Consider the following 12,604-nt stretch of genomic DNA (forward strand, 5'->3'; position numbering starts at 1 on the left):
AAAAAGAGAGGGAGACAGTGTGTGTGTAAAATGTGGAAAATCTTATAATAAAATGGAAAACTATAGCTCATTTGTTTAAAAAAAATAAAAAATCAAAGAATCAATACCAAAATTCGTCACCAATGAAGATACCCATTCAAATATAGAAAGTTAAACGTTTCTACTTTCCTTTCTTGAAGACAAAAAAATAAAAAGTCATATATGAGGACCTAATGGTAGCCTACTCATAATTTGATTATAAACCAATGACGATGATCCATTGGTGAGGTTCAGGTGAGGCTCCGACATAGGCTCCATCTTAGGTTCTCCTTTCGACAACATGAACCCCATTTCACTCATCGGGCATTGCTGTCCTCCCATATATGGGTTAGGACCCAACCCGGCCATTGCCACATTGGCAAAGCCGGGTTGGTTCATCCCAAAGGCATATCCATGGGGCGGTCCTGGTCCCGGTCCCATCTGCTGCCTTTCAGGTAGGCCAAATGAAGGAGGCCTATCGAATCTAGCCATGTTGTTGTGAACTTGAGAAGGCTCGGACCTGTGAAGATGGGTCGGAAGAGCACCGCCGGTTTGGGAAGGCCCATTGCTAGTGGTGCCAGAGTTACCATGGCTGCTGCTCCGGGCTGCGGGAACATCGTGATTGTGCTTACCCTCGTAAGTAGTGATCACCGACTTGAGGTCATGCGATGCCCGCTCCACATGCTTCCTCACCGTGCAGCCAGCATTCGTGCACTTATAGTAACTCCTGCATCAAAAACAGCAACAAAATTGTTTCTACTTCAGCAATGCAGTTTCAGAAATGTTTCAGAAATACAAGGAAAATGAGAGAATAATTTTTATCTTCTCTTCTATATTTCTCCTTCTCTTCTTTCTAGTGTCTCAGATTCTCTAACAAATTTAAGTTTTTTTTTCTTTATTCTCATTTCTCAAATTATTTCTTTTGACAAAAAGATGTAAATAGAAAAAAAGGCTGGGACTTGCCTCCAGTCCACCATCTCTGGAAGGGAGGATCCAGTCTGGCCCAATGGGTCCACTTTGGGTCCCTTTTTGATAATCCGAACCGTTCACATTTTAGAATTTGTTGAGTATATTATCCCTATAAAAAATCACGTTGATCGGATAACGGATACTATGTATTCAGATCACTTTATTATGAATCGTTAATTTTCTGACCGTCCATTTTTTTCAGACAAAAGTGAACCGAATATATAATATTTGTTATCCGATCGACGTGATTTTTTAAAGGAATAATATACTCAACAAACCCTAAAATGTAAACGGTTCAGATTATGGAAAATGGACCCAAAAGTGGGCCCAATGGGCCGAACTGGACTGGACTGTCCAGATCTGGACTGGAGACAGTCTGGACCCAAAAATAACCATTTTTAGTTACTTAATAGGTGATCAAAACAACTCATTGTTTCAATGTGTTTTGTAATGTTTTGATGCATTTTTGTTTCAGTAGAAACAATAGAATTTTGATATTCCACTAATGTTTCGTTTCGGTTTTCCATGAAACTGACATGTTTCGACTGCTTTGATGGAAAAGAAATGAAATTTTGTTCCTTAGTGAGAGACAACTATGAACATGAAGATTATGAGATGACCTCGGATTTGGATTTCCTTTCACAACTTTCTGCCCGTACTTGCGCCAACGATACCCATCGTCAAGGATATCCACCTCGCTTGTTGTTTGAACCACAACCCTTGGCTCCCTAATAGCTCTGGCAGCCCCACTCATTTCTGTTGCGTACGCTTCGATTTTCCTGTAAAAAAAATAGAAGATATTACATTGACCAACTCACCTCAACATTATAGCAAACATTGAGATTACAAAAAAGAGTGAGACTCCCTTTCCAAGGGACCCCCACGACCCCCTTTGCCTTTTGATTGGTTGAAATTGTTTTTTTTTTTTTTTTTTTTCTTCTCTCCCACTCACCAACCCCCACGTGTCTGTGGGGGTGGGGGTGGTGGGGGTGGGAATATGAGGGGGTCCTAATCACAGCTCCATTGATTAAGTGTATGACAAAGAAATGGAATAACCTTCTCTTCGAGTCGGATTCATCTCCTTCACCATCATACCCTAACGATACACTGCCATGTGTCCCTCGATCATCTTCGTCTTCTTCATTAGAAAAAGTAGAAGAGGCGTCCACAGCATCACCCAACTCAAAGTGAGTGCTGTTCTGGCCCGGCACAGTGTTAGGTCCATTTGAGTACTCACCACCCATAGACGCTGATGAAGTCGCCTCAAGATTATCATGCCTCCAGTCGGGAGAGCCCTTTTGCATGGTTGTCCAAATTGAATCAACATCGGGCCCGTTTTGATCACCAATGTTGAGTTGTATATCTGTTAGTGGATTTGCAGATCCAATGGCTGATCTGCGATTGGGCGGAGGTTTGGAATGATTGTGGGTCCCCTTGTATATGATCTCTGTAATGTGGCCCTCGGGAGATCGTTCAACCTTCTTCTTAACTGGACAATTAGGATGTGTGCATTTGTAATAACTTCGTGGATACTCGCTCCCTTTTACTTGTTTTTGTCCATATTTTCTCCAATTATACCCATCATCGGACGGGGCTCCACCAACCACAGCATCTCCACCGCCTCTTTGATCAGCATCCTCATCTTGTGGCTCATCAAGTGGCGGTGAATGTTCGGCATTGCCACTGACAATATCAACAGCCCTTGGCTCCGACATGACAGTGTTACCCGATGCATCCTTTTTACCGGATGTTCTAGACAAGTCAGTGTGAAGATGGAGTGTGGATCCGTTTTGAGACGGTACTTTAGAAGGTTCTGTACTTTGAGACTGACGAGAGTTCTCTGGCTGAACGGAAACCTCAATACTAGGAAAGATTTTCTGAGGAAAATTTGATGAACTCATCTGTACATGTAAAGGCAAAATATACTTAAAAGAACAAAAAAACATGTTAACAAGCCAAGTCAATCCCAGTATAGGTTGGTCAAGCTTTGATCTGAAAACAAAATGAGTTTTAAAATATGTTCAAAATTAGCTTGTTTACATAACGAATGAACACAAGTTGAGCTCGAGTAAATTGACTTTTTATAGTGCATGTAAACTTACCAAACCTAGTAGTTAGTAAGTTGTTCAAGTTTGACTTGAAAATTTTACAAGTTTTAAAATATGTTCAAGTTTGACTTGTTTACATAACAAGCAGATCTCGAATGAATTTTAATGAGATGAACATGAGTTGAGCTCCAATAGTTTAGTTCGTTTTACAGTCCTAACAGAAAATGGATAATTCTTGATAGGATACGTGTCACCCATTACTCTGTTTGGTGTGTAGCTGCGTCATGTGGATATGTGTGCCATCTGTGATTGTGTGAAGAAGAGAGTTCTAACACGACTAAAATTTTTTGTTTCTTTTTCCCGAGGTTGAAATGTAGAAGAGAATTTCAAAAGCATACTTACTTTGCTTGCAACACCAAAAAAATGAAAGGGACTCGATTCTGCAACAGGCTTGAATGCAAATGATGAGGTATTGATGTCTTCGTAGAAATTTTTATTTTTATTGTGGGCGTTTGTGATCAAGGTAGAGCTTCTGCTGTAACCCCCTGAGCCAAATGGGATTTTTCCCGTTGTTGGAGATGGCTGAACCTGCATAAACTAGTGAATATGAAGTACAGATACTCCAAAATGGTCCCTATACGCGTGTCGGATACGTATCGGATACAGATACGCGTCCAATACGACGGGATACGTATCAAATATGGCAAAGAAGTATCTCAATTTTTATTTTTATTTTTTTGAATTTTAGATACGTTTGGGATACGTGAGGATACTTCAGGGATACGCTTGGGATACTTTCGGGATACGGCGAAATATTTTTAAAAACTTATAATGGGTCCAAGTGTAAAATAACAAAAGTAATCTAAAATAAAACAAAAAAATCAACCAAGCCCTAGCTCAAGGTTCGCTAATAGCAGTGAGGAGGAGGAGGAGAAGGAGGAGTCTCTATCGTCTCTATCGCAAGGTTCGTGAACAGCAGCAAGGAGGAGTCGATCAAGGTTCGTCCTCTCCCTCTCCCTCTCGCTCCCTCTCGCTCTCTCTCTCTCTGTCCCTCTCGCTCAATCTCACTCACTCTCTCTCTCTCTCTCCCTCTCGCTCTCGCTCGATCTCTCTGTCCCTCTCGCTCAATCTCACTCACTTTCTCTCTCTCTCCCTCTTGCTCAATCTCACTCTCTCCCTCTCTCACTGTACTAACCCCTTTGAATTTCTTTTTTTTTTTTGCAGCTAAGCTAAGCTACTATAAGGTATTTTTTTTTATCATTGAAAGGGTAAATTTTTTTCCCTCTTAATTTGAATTGCATTATGATTGTTATGGGTGATGCTATATTGTTGGAATTGCTAAAATTTAATTGAATTGCTGAATTTTTTTTTTTATGTTCATGCCAAAAGATAACTACATTAATGTTTTGTTTTATTTCTTTACCAAATTTATAAATTTTAGGAAATGAGTTCAGGTATGGGAAGTTTAGGTTCAACAAGTGGTACACCAATGGAGGAAGATGATCATGCTCCTCTTTGGTGTTATGTTACAAAACTGGAAAAAATGGAAAAGGAGGTGGTAATACCAAGTTTAAATGCAATTACTGTCAAAATGAGTACAAGGGGTCATACTTTAGGGTCAAGACACATTTGTCAAAACTTTAGGGTCATACTACATTACTAAAAATTGTAAAAATAATATTTTTTACAAACGTATCCCTGTTGTATCCGTATCCTAGTTTTTCAAATTTTGCCGTGACGCCGTATCCATATCATATCGTATCCTATATCTGTATCCGTGCTTCTTAGGTGAATTACGATCTAATTGTGAGAATTATAGACGGATTTGATACAAAAACAATACGAATGAGACATAATAATTCGCTCATAAATTGTTAACCTTGCAAATCTAGCCCATCTAGACCAACATTAATTCCATAAAGTGACATAAAAGTGAAAACACGCTCAGTTTTATTGTACCAACATCACCATTCACAATTGATCATGCATCTTCAAGCAGAAAGGCTCATACTAACAATAGAAAAACATCCGTGCAGCAATACTGCACACCAACTCCTTGAAGCTTGGGCATTCATAAAGATAGAGTTTGGATGTCCCATCAAAATCGCATGTTTATTTTGCATGTCCAACAGTATGAAGGTTTATTTCATCATCAATTGGGTCCATTGAAGAAAGCGGGGGCATCACCACAATTACTGTAATTGGGACCATTTTTGGATTGGTTATCCTTATTTTGTGATTTTTGGTTGAGAGACACAATGAGTGAAGAACGTGAAATAATTATGAAGTCTTATTTGCTCTACTCCTGATTATGAGCCTCGTATAATGATTGTTCTTCTCCAATTTTAATTGTGATTCAAGCAATGTATCAAATCTGAACTCTTAGTTTCCTTGCCCTTTTTTAGCTCAACATACCATACCACAAGATAATTCCCACAACAATATGATTTCATCTTTATCATAGTTCTTCTAAACTTAAGCCGTACAGTAAGCAACAACCCCACGTTTTGTACAAGTTGCTAACTAAACAAAGACTAAGAAACTCCCCGATATCACCAAGGCAAAGGTTGATATTGCCTCTCGGAGATAAGACAAGTCAAAACTATCCTACTCAAGTGGGGTCGGTTACGGATCATACTTCACCATTATGCTCTGTCAATGGTTATATGCTCAATTAAATTAAATAAATTCATATATTTTTTCACTGTTGCATCCCACATTAAGTACTTCCAAAAAATGCCAACCAAATGTTATCAAAATCTTAAGCTTACCTGTGAATTTGAGAGAAAAACTGGAGATTCTAGAAGGGTTGTCGGACTTAGACCAGACGGAATTGTCAAGTAAGGCGACCGAACATCTCCGTTTTGTGAAAGGTCAGAAGGTCTGATGTTTTCTGTATTCAACCTCGGAGCATTAAACCCTGCTCTAGCTGCCATCCTTTCCAAAAGACCACCTCCACGTGAGCCCATTTTCTGCTCGGAAAATGGATCTGATTTAGTCAATTGATCGCCTGCTCCATCCCCATCCTTCTCATCAGTCCACTCTTCATGACCTTGAAAAAACGCCCCAGTTTTGTTTTCCACAACATGTTCTGAAATTGATCTCGAGCTGATATCATCACCCAACATTGCTGTGAATAAGGATCTCGGACTTGGACTAGGAGGAGGCATCCAATCTCCGATAATAGCAACATGGTTGTCGAATCCACCCATGTTAATTCTAAGCTGCCTTGTTATAGCTCAAAATCAGGTCAGCAACAAAATCAAGGCGGTGTATGTAATAAATTAAGTCCTGATTTACATCATGACAACATCAAACACAAGCCAACGTAATAGTATATAAATCAAATATATATAGTGAATAACAGAAATATATAATTAGCGACAACGATAAACATGTCAATAAGAGATCAAATAGATCAAAAAAATTTATGACAATGAAATAGTCTGAACTACAAACGATTCATTTCCTTTTTCTTTTCTTTTTTCCTTTTTCAGATGCTGGTGAATCAGACTACAAATACCAATTACCTTTTGGTTCCATTCAAACAAACTGAACTTAAGAAAGTGATTTGATGAAAACCCATTCATGAATTTTCTTAATATACATCTCACTTATCAATGTCTTCCTCCCTCAACACAATAAAAGATTTTCCTAGGCTATGTTTGGATTAAAGATTTGGAAAGGGATTTGTAGAGGTAAATGACAAAAAAAGGGATTTTCCTTTCCCTGCACAAATATTCCCTCAAATCCTTAATACAAACACATCCTAAATCAATTACAAATCTACAATCAGAATCAGTCCAACAATTTTATATATATATATATATATATTCAAAGAGGATCATCAATTCATGACACATCAATTCAGGGCAATCCAGGAAGATCATTTAATTAATCCCACAATCATTTCCAAACTGATTTATCATAGTTTTCAAAATTAAAGATAATTGAAAATAATCAACAAAACAGAATCTGAAAGTTGACAAAAATCTAGAATTACAAACCATCAAATAAGATAAACTACACTGTCTATTTATTCAAATCTTTTTTTGGGCAAACAAACAAACCTAAAATCACAGAAGCTCATCAAGATCTAATTATACAAGAAAAACAAGAAAATTAAAGAGGGAAATTTAAGATCCAATATAGAAAAGGAAATAACTTAAATTAGAGAGGGAAACTATAGATGACTCAGAAAAGAAAATTCCCAAAAAAAGAGAGACACAAAAACAAGAAAGAGTGAAATGGAATACAAGAAAAACCAATTCAAGACTCAAATCATTAAAAAAATGATGAGCAAAAGAATGATAACTAGGTAAGCACCTGAAAACAACAGAGAAAAGAGAGACAGTCAAAGCAAAGATTGGTATGAAGGAGACCCTCTTCTGACCTACTCTTATGAACTCTGCTTAATGGGTTTCTTTTCCCCTCTCTTGAAAGAAAATTGAGACAAATCCCACCTTCCTGTCAATGTCCTCTCTCTCTCCCTCTTGTTTTTCTCCCTAGATGCGTTTGGGCAAAAACATGGTTGATAGATGGGAAAATTACAAAGAAATCAAATAAAGGAGGAGAAAAAGTGGGGTTTGTTGTGTGTTATGGTGGATCAGAAATGCATGGAATCTTTGGAGAGAGACAGAGAGAAGAGGAAAGTTCACACAAACATGACATTTGTCTCTCTGGTGAATTTTCTTCTATTTTTAATTTATATGAGATAAATTATAAATATAATTAGTTGGCATTTGATTAAAATAATTAAACAGTTAAAAGTTATTATAAAGTGAATTTTTTTAGGGTTCTTGGTATTAAAATTTTATAGTATAAAAGATATCTAATATTTTAATAATGTTTAAAGTCTCTCAAATTGATTTAGAGAATTTCTTTGGACTTCCAGAGAAATTCACTTAATCTAGAGAAATTCTCTCAAAATCAGAGAAATTCCCACAAAAACATTTCTAGATAAATTCTCTTCAGCCTAGAGAAATTTCATTTTTTGTAATTTTCAATGGCATGTCTCTACTTTTCTCCCAAACCCACTTCATTTTCTTCATCATCTTCATCACAGAGCTTCAGTTCGAGGCTCGTTTTCATCCTCACAATTATTTTCCTTGAGATAGATTGGGGACCTGAAATAGACGGTGTGGCGGTGTGGGGGAGAAAGGAGGAGGACGACTGGCGATGGTGGGACGCCAGAGATGGAGGGGCAACGACAGTGCAGTTGCAGTTAGCGGGCCAACAACATCGAAAGAGAGAGAGAGAAAGGAGGGTGATGTGACGGGGTGGTGAGGGGTGGCAAGCTGTGACAGTAACAACAGTGTAGTAACGGAGCGAGACAAGGCACACGTGGCAACCGAGCAACAGTGCTCTGATGATAGTAGCAGGGGCGTTGACGGCGGTCGGTAGGGAGTAGTCGGTGGGAGCAAGGGCAATGGGTGTGGCAGAGTGAGTGAGAGTAAGAGAAAGAGTGGAGGCAAGATCATGATGCTGGCGGCAGTGCAACAAAGGGCTGGCGACGGAGGATGGATGATGGTGACGTGAGGAAATGGAGGAAAGATTTGGTTGCAGTATGGTGTGAATAAGAAAGAAGGGGTATTTTTTTGAGTTGAGAGAGTCAAATTTCTTTGGGATATATGAGTGTGAGGTTGAGAGACCTTAGATATCACAAAATAATATTATGTGATATCTAGCAGGGGCGTTGATGGCGGTCGGCAGGGAGTAGTCGGTGGGGGCAAGGGCAATGGGTGTGGCAGAGTGAGTGAGGGTAAAAGGAAGAGTGGAGGCAAGATCATGATGCTGGCGGCAGCGCAACAAAGGGCCGGCGACGGAGGATGGATGATGGTGACGTGAGGAAATGAAGGAAAGATTTGGTTGCAGTATGGTGTGAACTGGAGAATAAGAAAGAAAGGGTATTTTTTTGAGTTGAGAGAGTCAAATTTCTTTGGGATATATGAGTGTGGGGTTGAAAGACCTTAGATATCACAAAATAATATTATGGATCTTTTCTATTACTAAAACTAGGAAAGAGACCTTAGATTAATTTTTCCTATTATAAATTATCATATTATTTTTTTACTTTTTTATATTTTTTTTATAAAAAGTTAATAGAAATAATTAATTCTCAAACGAGATTTAAAAATGATATTAAATTGAATATATACCAAAAAGTAATAATATACTAATAAAATTTATATATAGAATTATGTGGTACACATTGTGGTTACTTCATTTGTAATTCTAAAAATTTAGAAAAATTCTGTGGTTATATTATTTTTCTGTAAAAAAATCCAACACAAATAATTGAGGGAAAATTACAATTTAGTGGCCTTTTCAAAAAATAATTAAAGTTTCATGAAAAAGTTATAATTTTAATTATTAATATTTACAAATTTTATCACTGATTTATAATTATTTTTGTAAATATCACTGATTTGATATTTCTCCAATAATTAATATGTTTTGTACCCTATTATTCTCTATCATTTTTTAAAATTGATAACAGATAAATTATAAATATGATAACAATTATAACCCACTGGACATTCAAAAAAATCCAATACATAGATAATTATTGTTCAATTTACCCATCACTTAAAGTTTTTAGCTGATTAGTAAAGCTGGGCAGGTAATGTTTGGCACGAGATGATTTCACTAATTGAAGTCAGTGAAATTTCACTAACTAAAATATTACTGACAACATTGTGAACTTAGCTATTTTATTATGAAACTTGACCTAGTCCAATAATGTGATGTGTTAAATAAGTGGGTAAAAAAAAATTATAAACTTTTGTTATCGTATATATAGCATATAGAAATAAAGAGAATTAAGAAAGCAACAAAGACCGTCCAAGTGTTCACATTATGAGAAACTTGTTATTGGAGAGAACAAAATAGAACAAACTCATTTGTGACTATTTATTTGGGAGCATATGGGAATAGAATGGATTGATTAATTTATTTAAGAAAATCTTTTTTTTTTTTTAAAAAGGCTGGTTGATAGTGAATATATCATTTTTTTTTAAAAAAAATTATTTATTCTTGTGGATGAAGAATGAGTTTCCAACACTAATCTAAAATATATTCTAAAGTCATTCCTATTCTATTCATATATATATTATTTTATATTTGTTTATAGTTTGGTTGAGACTTGCCCACTCAATGTAAAGTTATTCCCAATACTTTATATTTATTATATATTCAATGCACATAATGATGTTTTACAAGAACTTAGATGCCTTGGTAACTTCAAATTTAAGAAACTCTATAGTTGATTTACAAGGATATTAAATTCTCATCATTACCATGCATAAAACTATCATTAATTAAAATTTAAAATCAATTCTCTATAATTATTATATCATTTTAAATTTAAAAAACAACTTTTTAACTGTTTTTAGATTTGAAATAAAAATACATTAATATGATTTTTTTTTACAATCATATAGTGGAGACTAGTTGGATCCAATTTACTCAACATAATGAGTGAAGTTTTATGGAACCGGGCGAATTGCTTTTGTCTAGCTAACTAAATAGTAGTATAGTTTTTATTGATCAAGTTCTTTTTTCTTTTCTTTTTTTACACCCACTTTTGCAATATATATATATATATATATAATTTGAATTTATTGTTTTGATACCTTACAACATTAACATTGATTAACAAAATCTTATCTAATTATATAATGTAAATACTTGAATTGATACGACCCTCACAATTTTTTTAAAATTTTTAAACAATCGATTTTCTTTCTTCTGTGACTGCATAATTAAATACACTCATGGCTTTAGATTTATAATTTCAAATTTCAAACACATCAATATGAATACGCACTCTACTAATATAATATAAGGAAAATTACTAGAACCGAAGAAAAAAATAAGGAAAATTACATTTCAGTTTCAAAAAGTAATTACAGATTTGTAACAAAGTTTATAATTTTAATTATTTATATTTATAAAATTTATTACTGATTTATAATTATTTTTTCAAAACATTAACTGATTTGATATTTTCTTTATAATATATATAAAAAGATTGAGCCAAAATGTGGAACAGAGGATGGAAAGTAAGTGAGAAAAGTGGTGGGAAACTGACAATTGGGGAATGACGCATCATCAATTAGCTAACAAACACAATACAATTCTTCTCTCTTCTTCTGACATATCCACACATATATATATATATTATCATAAAAGTATATAAATATTTATAATAATAAAAAATGTTATAAATTATGAAATTCTACTTTAAATTTTATCCTAAAAATTATTAAAAAATATAAATTTAAAATTAGTAAAATATGAATAAAACACATGCAATAAATATATACTCTTACTTCATTTTTCTAAATATTTTTTTTTGAATTTGTAACATTATTATGTAATAATATATTTATGTAAATTTTGTAATTATATGTATCAGTCTTACATGTAACAAACAGTTCAGGTTCTATCCCGACCCAGTCAAAAAGATTTCCTTGACCAAGTCTTTTGTGTCCTATATATACGCTCCCCTGACCTTTTTTACAACCAAAAATTATTTAATACTAAAACATAAATTAATTACCGAATCAAATATAATTTATTTATATGCGATGTGCTTTATTATTTTTATTTTTACATGATGTGTTTTATTATTTTTATTTTTATAGATTTTGCATCTATTTGAAAAGATCGTGTATGATTTTGTGATTAATTTTAATGTTTTTAAAAGAATTATAAAACTATTCAATGTGAATTCAGTATTACTTGTAACATGACCTTATTATATGATTTGATTATAATTAGAAAAATTACTAGAATATAATTGTCTCCTATCAACTATATATACATAGAATTAGGACAACATGTCATAATTATAAAAATATAAAAAATACTCTTATTTCAAATTTGAAGTTGAGTGATTAATGTCCTATCATTATTAACAAATGTCACATAACTTGTCAATATAATAACGAGTGACATATTTGTAATTTGAAGAGTACATAGTTTTAATTGATAAAATTAAATACTCAAAATTTAAATCGAAACAGAAGTAAGAACTTATGTTTATTTTATTTATTTATAATTTCTACTATTTTTTATTTGTTGCTAAGGTGGCAAAATGGGTATTAAAAAAACCACATATAATGAGGGAGGAGGAGATAAAATCAACCGACACTGTTCTTCCACATCAGTGAAGTAAAATAAGGGTTACCTAGGGGATTAAGGTAAAGACGGAGAAAGAAAAGAAAAGAAAAAGAAGAGAAAGAGACTTTTCGTGTTCTATAACTTGGCAAACACCATCAGGTCTTTGCAGTCAATGAAGACTACTTTAATATTTGAAATCCAAGACTTTTACAACTTCATGTCATGACTCTATTCACATTATTAGATGTGAATGGTTTTGTGTGAATAAAATGGGAAAGGTCAGGAATCGTGAATTTTTTTTTATGAAAATGATCATGAAAGATTTGTGACTCTGAGATTATCTTAATTAGTGTGTGATACTTTATTTTAAGTGTAATTTAAATGTCACAAATCTTTCATGATCATTTTCATAAAAGATTTTTCATAATACCTAACATTGCTGG

At 34.4% G+C, this 12,604-nt stretch overlaps 1 protein-coding gene across 8 annotated transcripts; it reads right to left on the reverse strand.

Annotated features, from left to right (window-relative positions):
* Positions 1–112: 112 nt before the first annotated feature.
* LOC114300999 (putative WRKY transcription factor 2) lies at positions 113–7,733 on the reverse strand. 8 transcript variants are annotated; one of them, XM_082880300.1, is made up of 6 exons: positions 7,362–7,733; positions 5,807–6,263; positions 3,438–3,623; positions 2,044–2,888; positions 1,608–1,766; positions 113–745 (listed from the first exon to the last, which is right to left on the reverse strand). In XM_082880300.1, exons 2-6 carry the CDS (start codon positions 6,245–6,247, stop codon positions 196–198), a joined length of 2,181 nt encoding a protein of 726 aa, XP_082736426.1. In that variant the 5' UTR covers positions 6,248–6,263; positions 7,362–7,733; the 3' UTR covers positions 113–195. The 8 variants fall into 8 exon arrangements, with proteins under 8 accessions (XP_082736426.1, XP_082736425.1, XP_082736422.1 ...); XM_082880299.1 differs by having other exon boundaries at positions 5,807–6,326; positions 7,362–7,731; XM_082880296.1 differs by having other exon boundaries at positions 3,438–3,632; positions 5,807–6,326; positions 7,362–7,727.
* Positions 7,734–12,604: the final 4,871 nt, after the last annotated feature.

Source organism: Camellia sinensis, chromosome 7 (assembly GCF_055761805.1).
Source record: "Camellia sinensis isolate YWXY chromosome 7, ASM5576180v1, whole genome shotgun sequence".
Taxonomy (NCBI): Eukaryota; Viridiplantae; Streptophyta; class Magnoliopsida; order Ericales; family Theaceae; genus Camellia; species Camellia sinensis.

What these genes read in the sequence shown, in the direction of transcription:
- LOC114300999 (XM_082880296.1), bottom strand. Translation starts at nt 6,247, where the DNA reads ATGGGTGGATTCGACAACCATGTTGCTATTATCGGAGATTGGATGCCT. An exon ending in GAATCCGACTCGAAGAGAAG is followed by an intron (nt 1,767 to 2,043) that starts GTTATTCCATTT and finishes TTTTTTTTACAG; the next exon opens with GAAAATCGAAGCGTACGCAA. An exon ending in AAAGGAAATCCAAATCCGAG is followed by an intron (nt 746 to 1,607) that starts GTCATCTCATAA and finishes TTTTTGATGCAG; the next exon opens with GAGTTACTATAAGTGCACGA.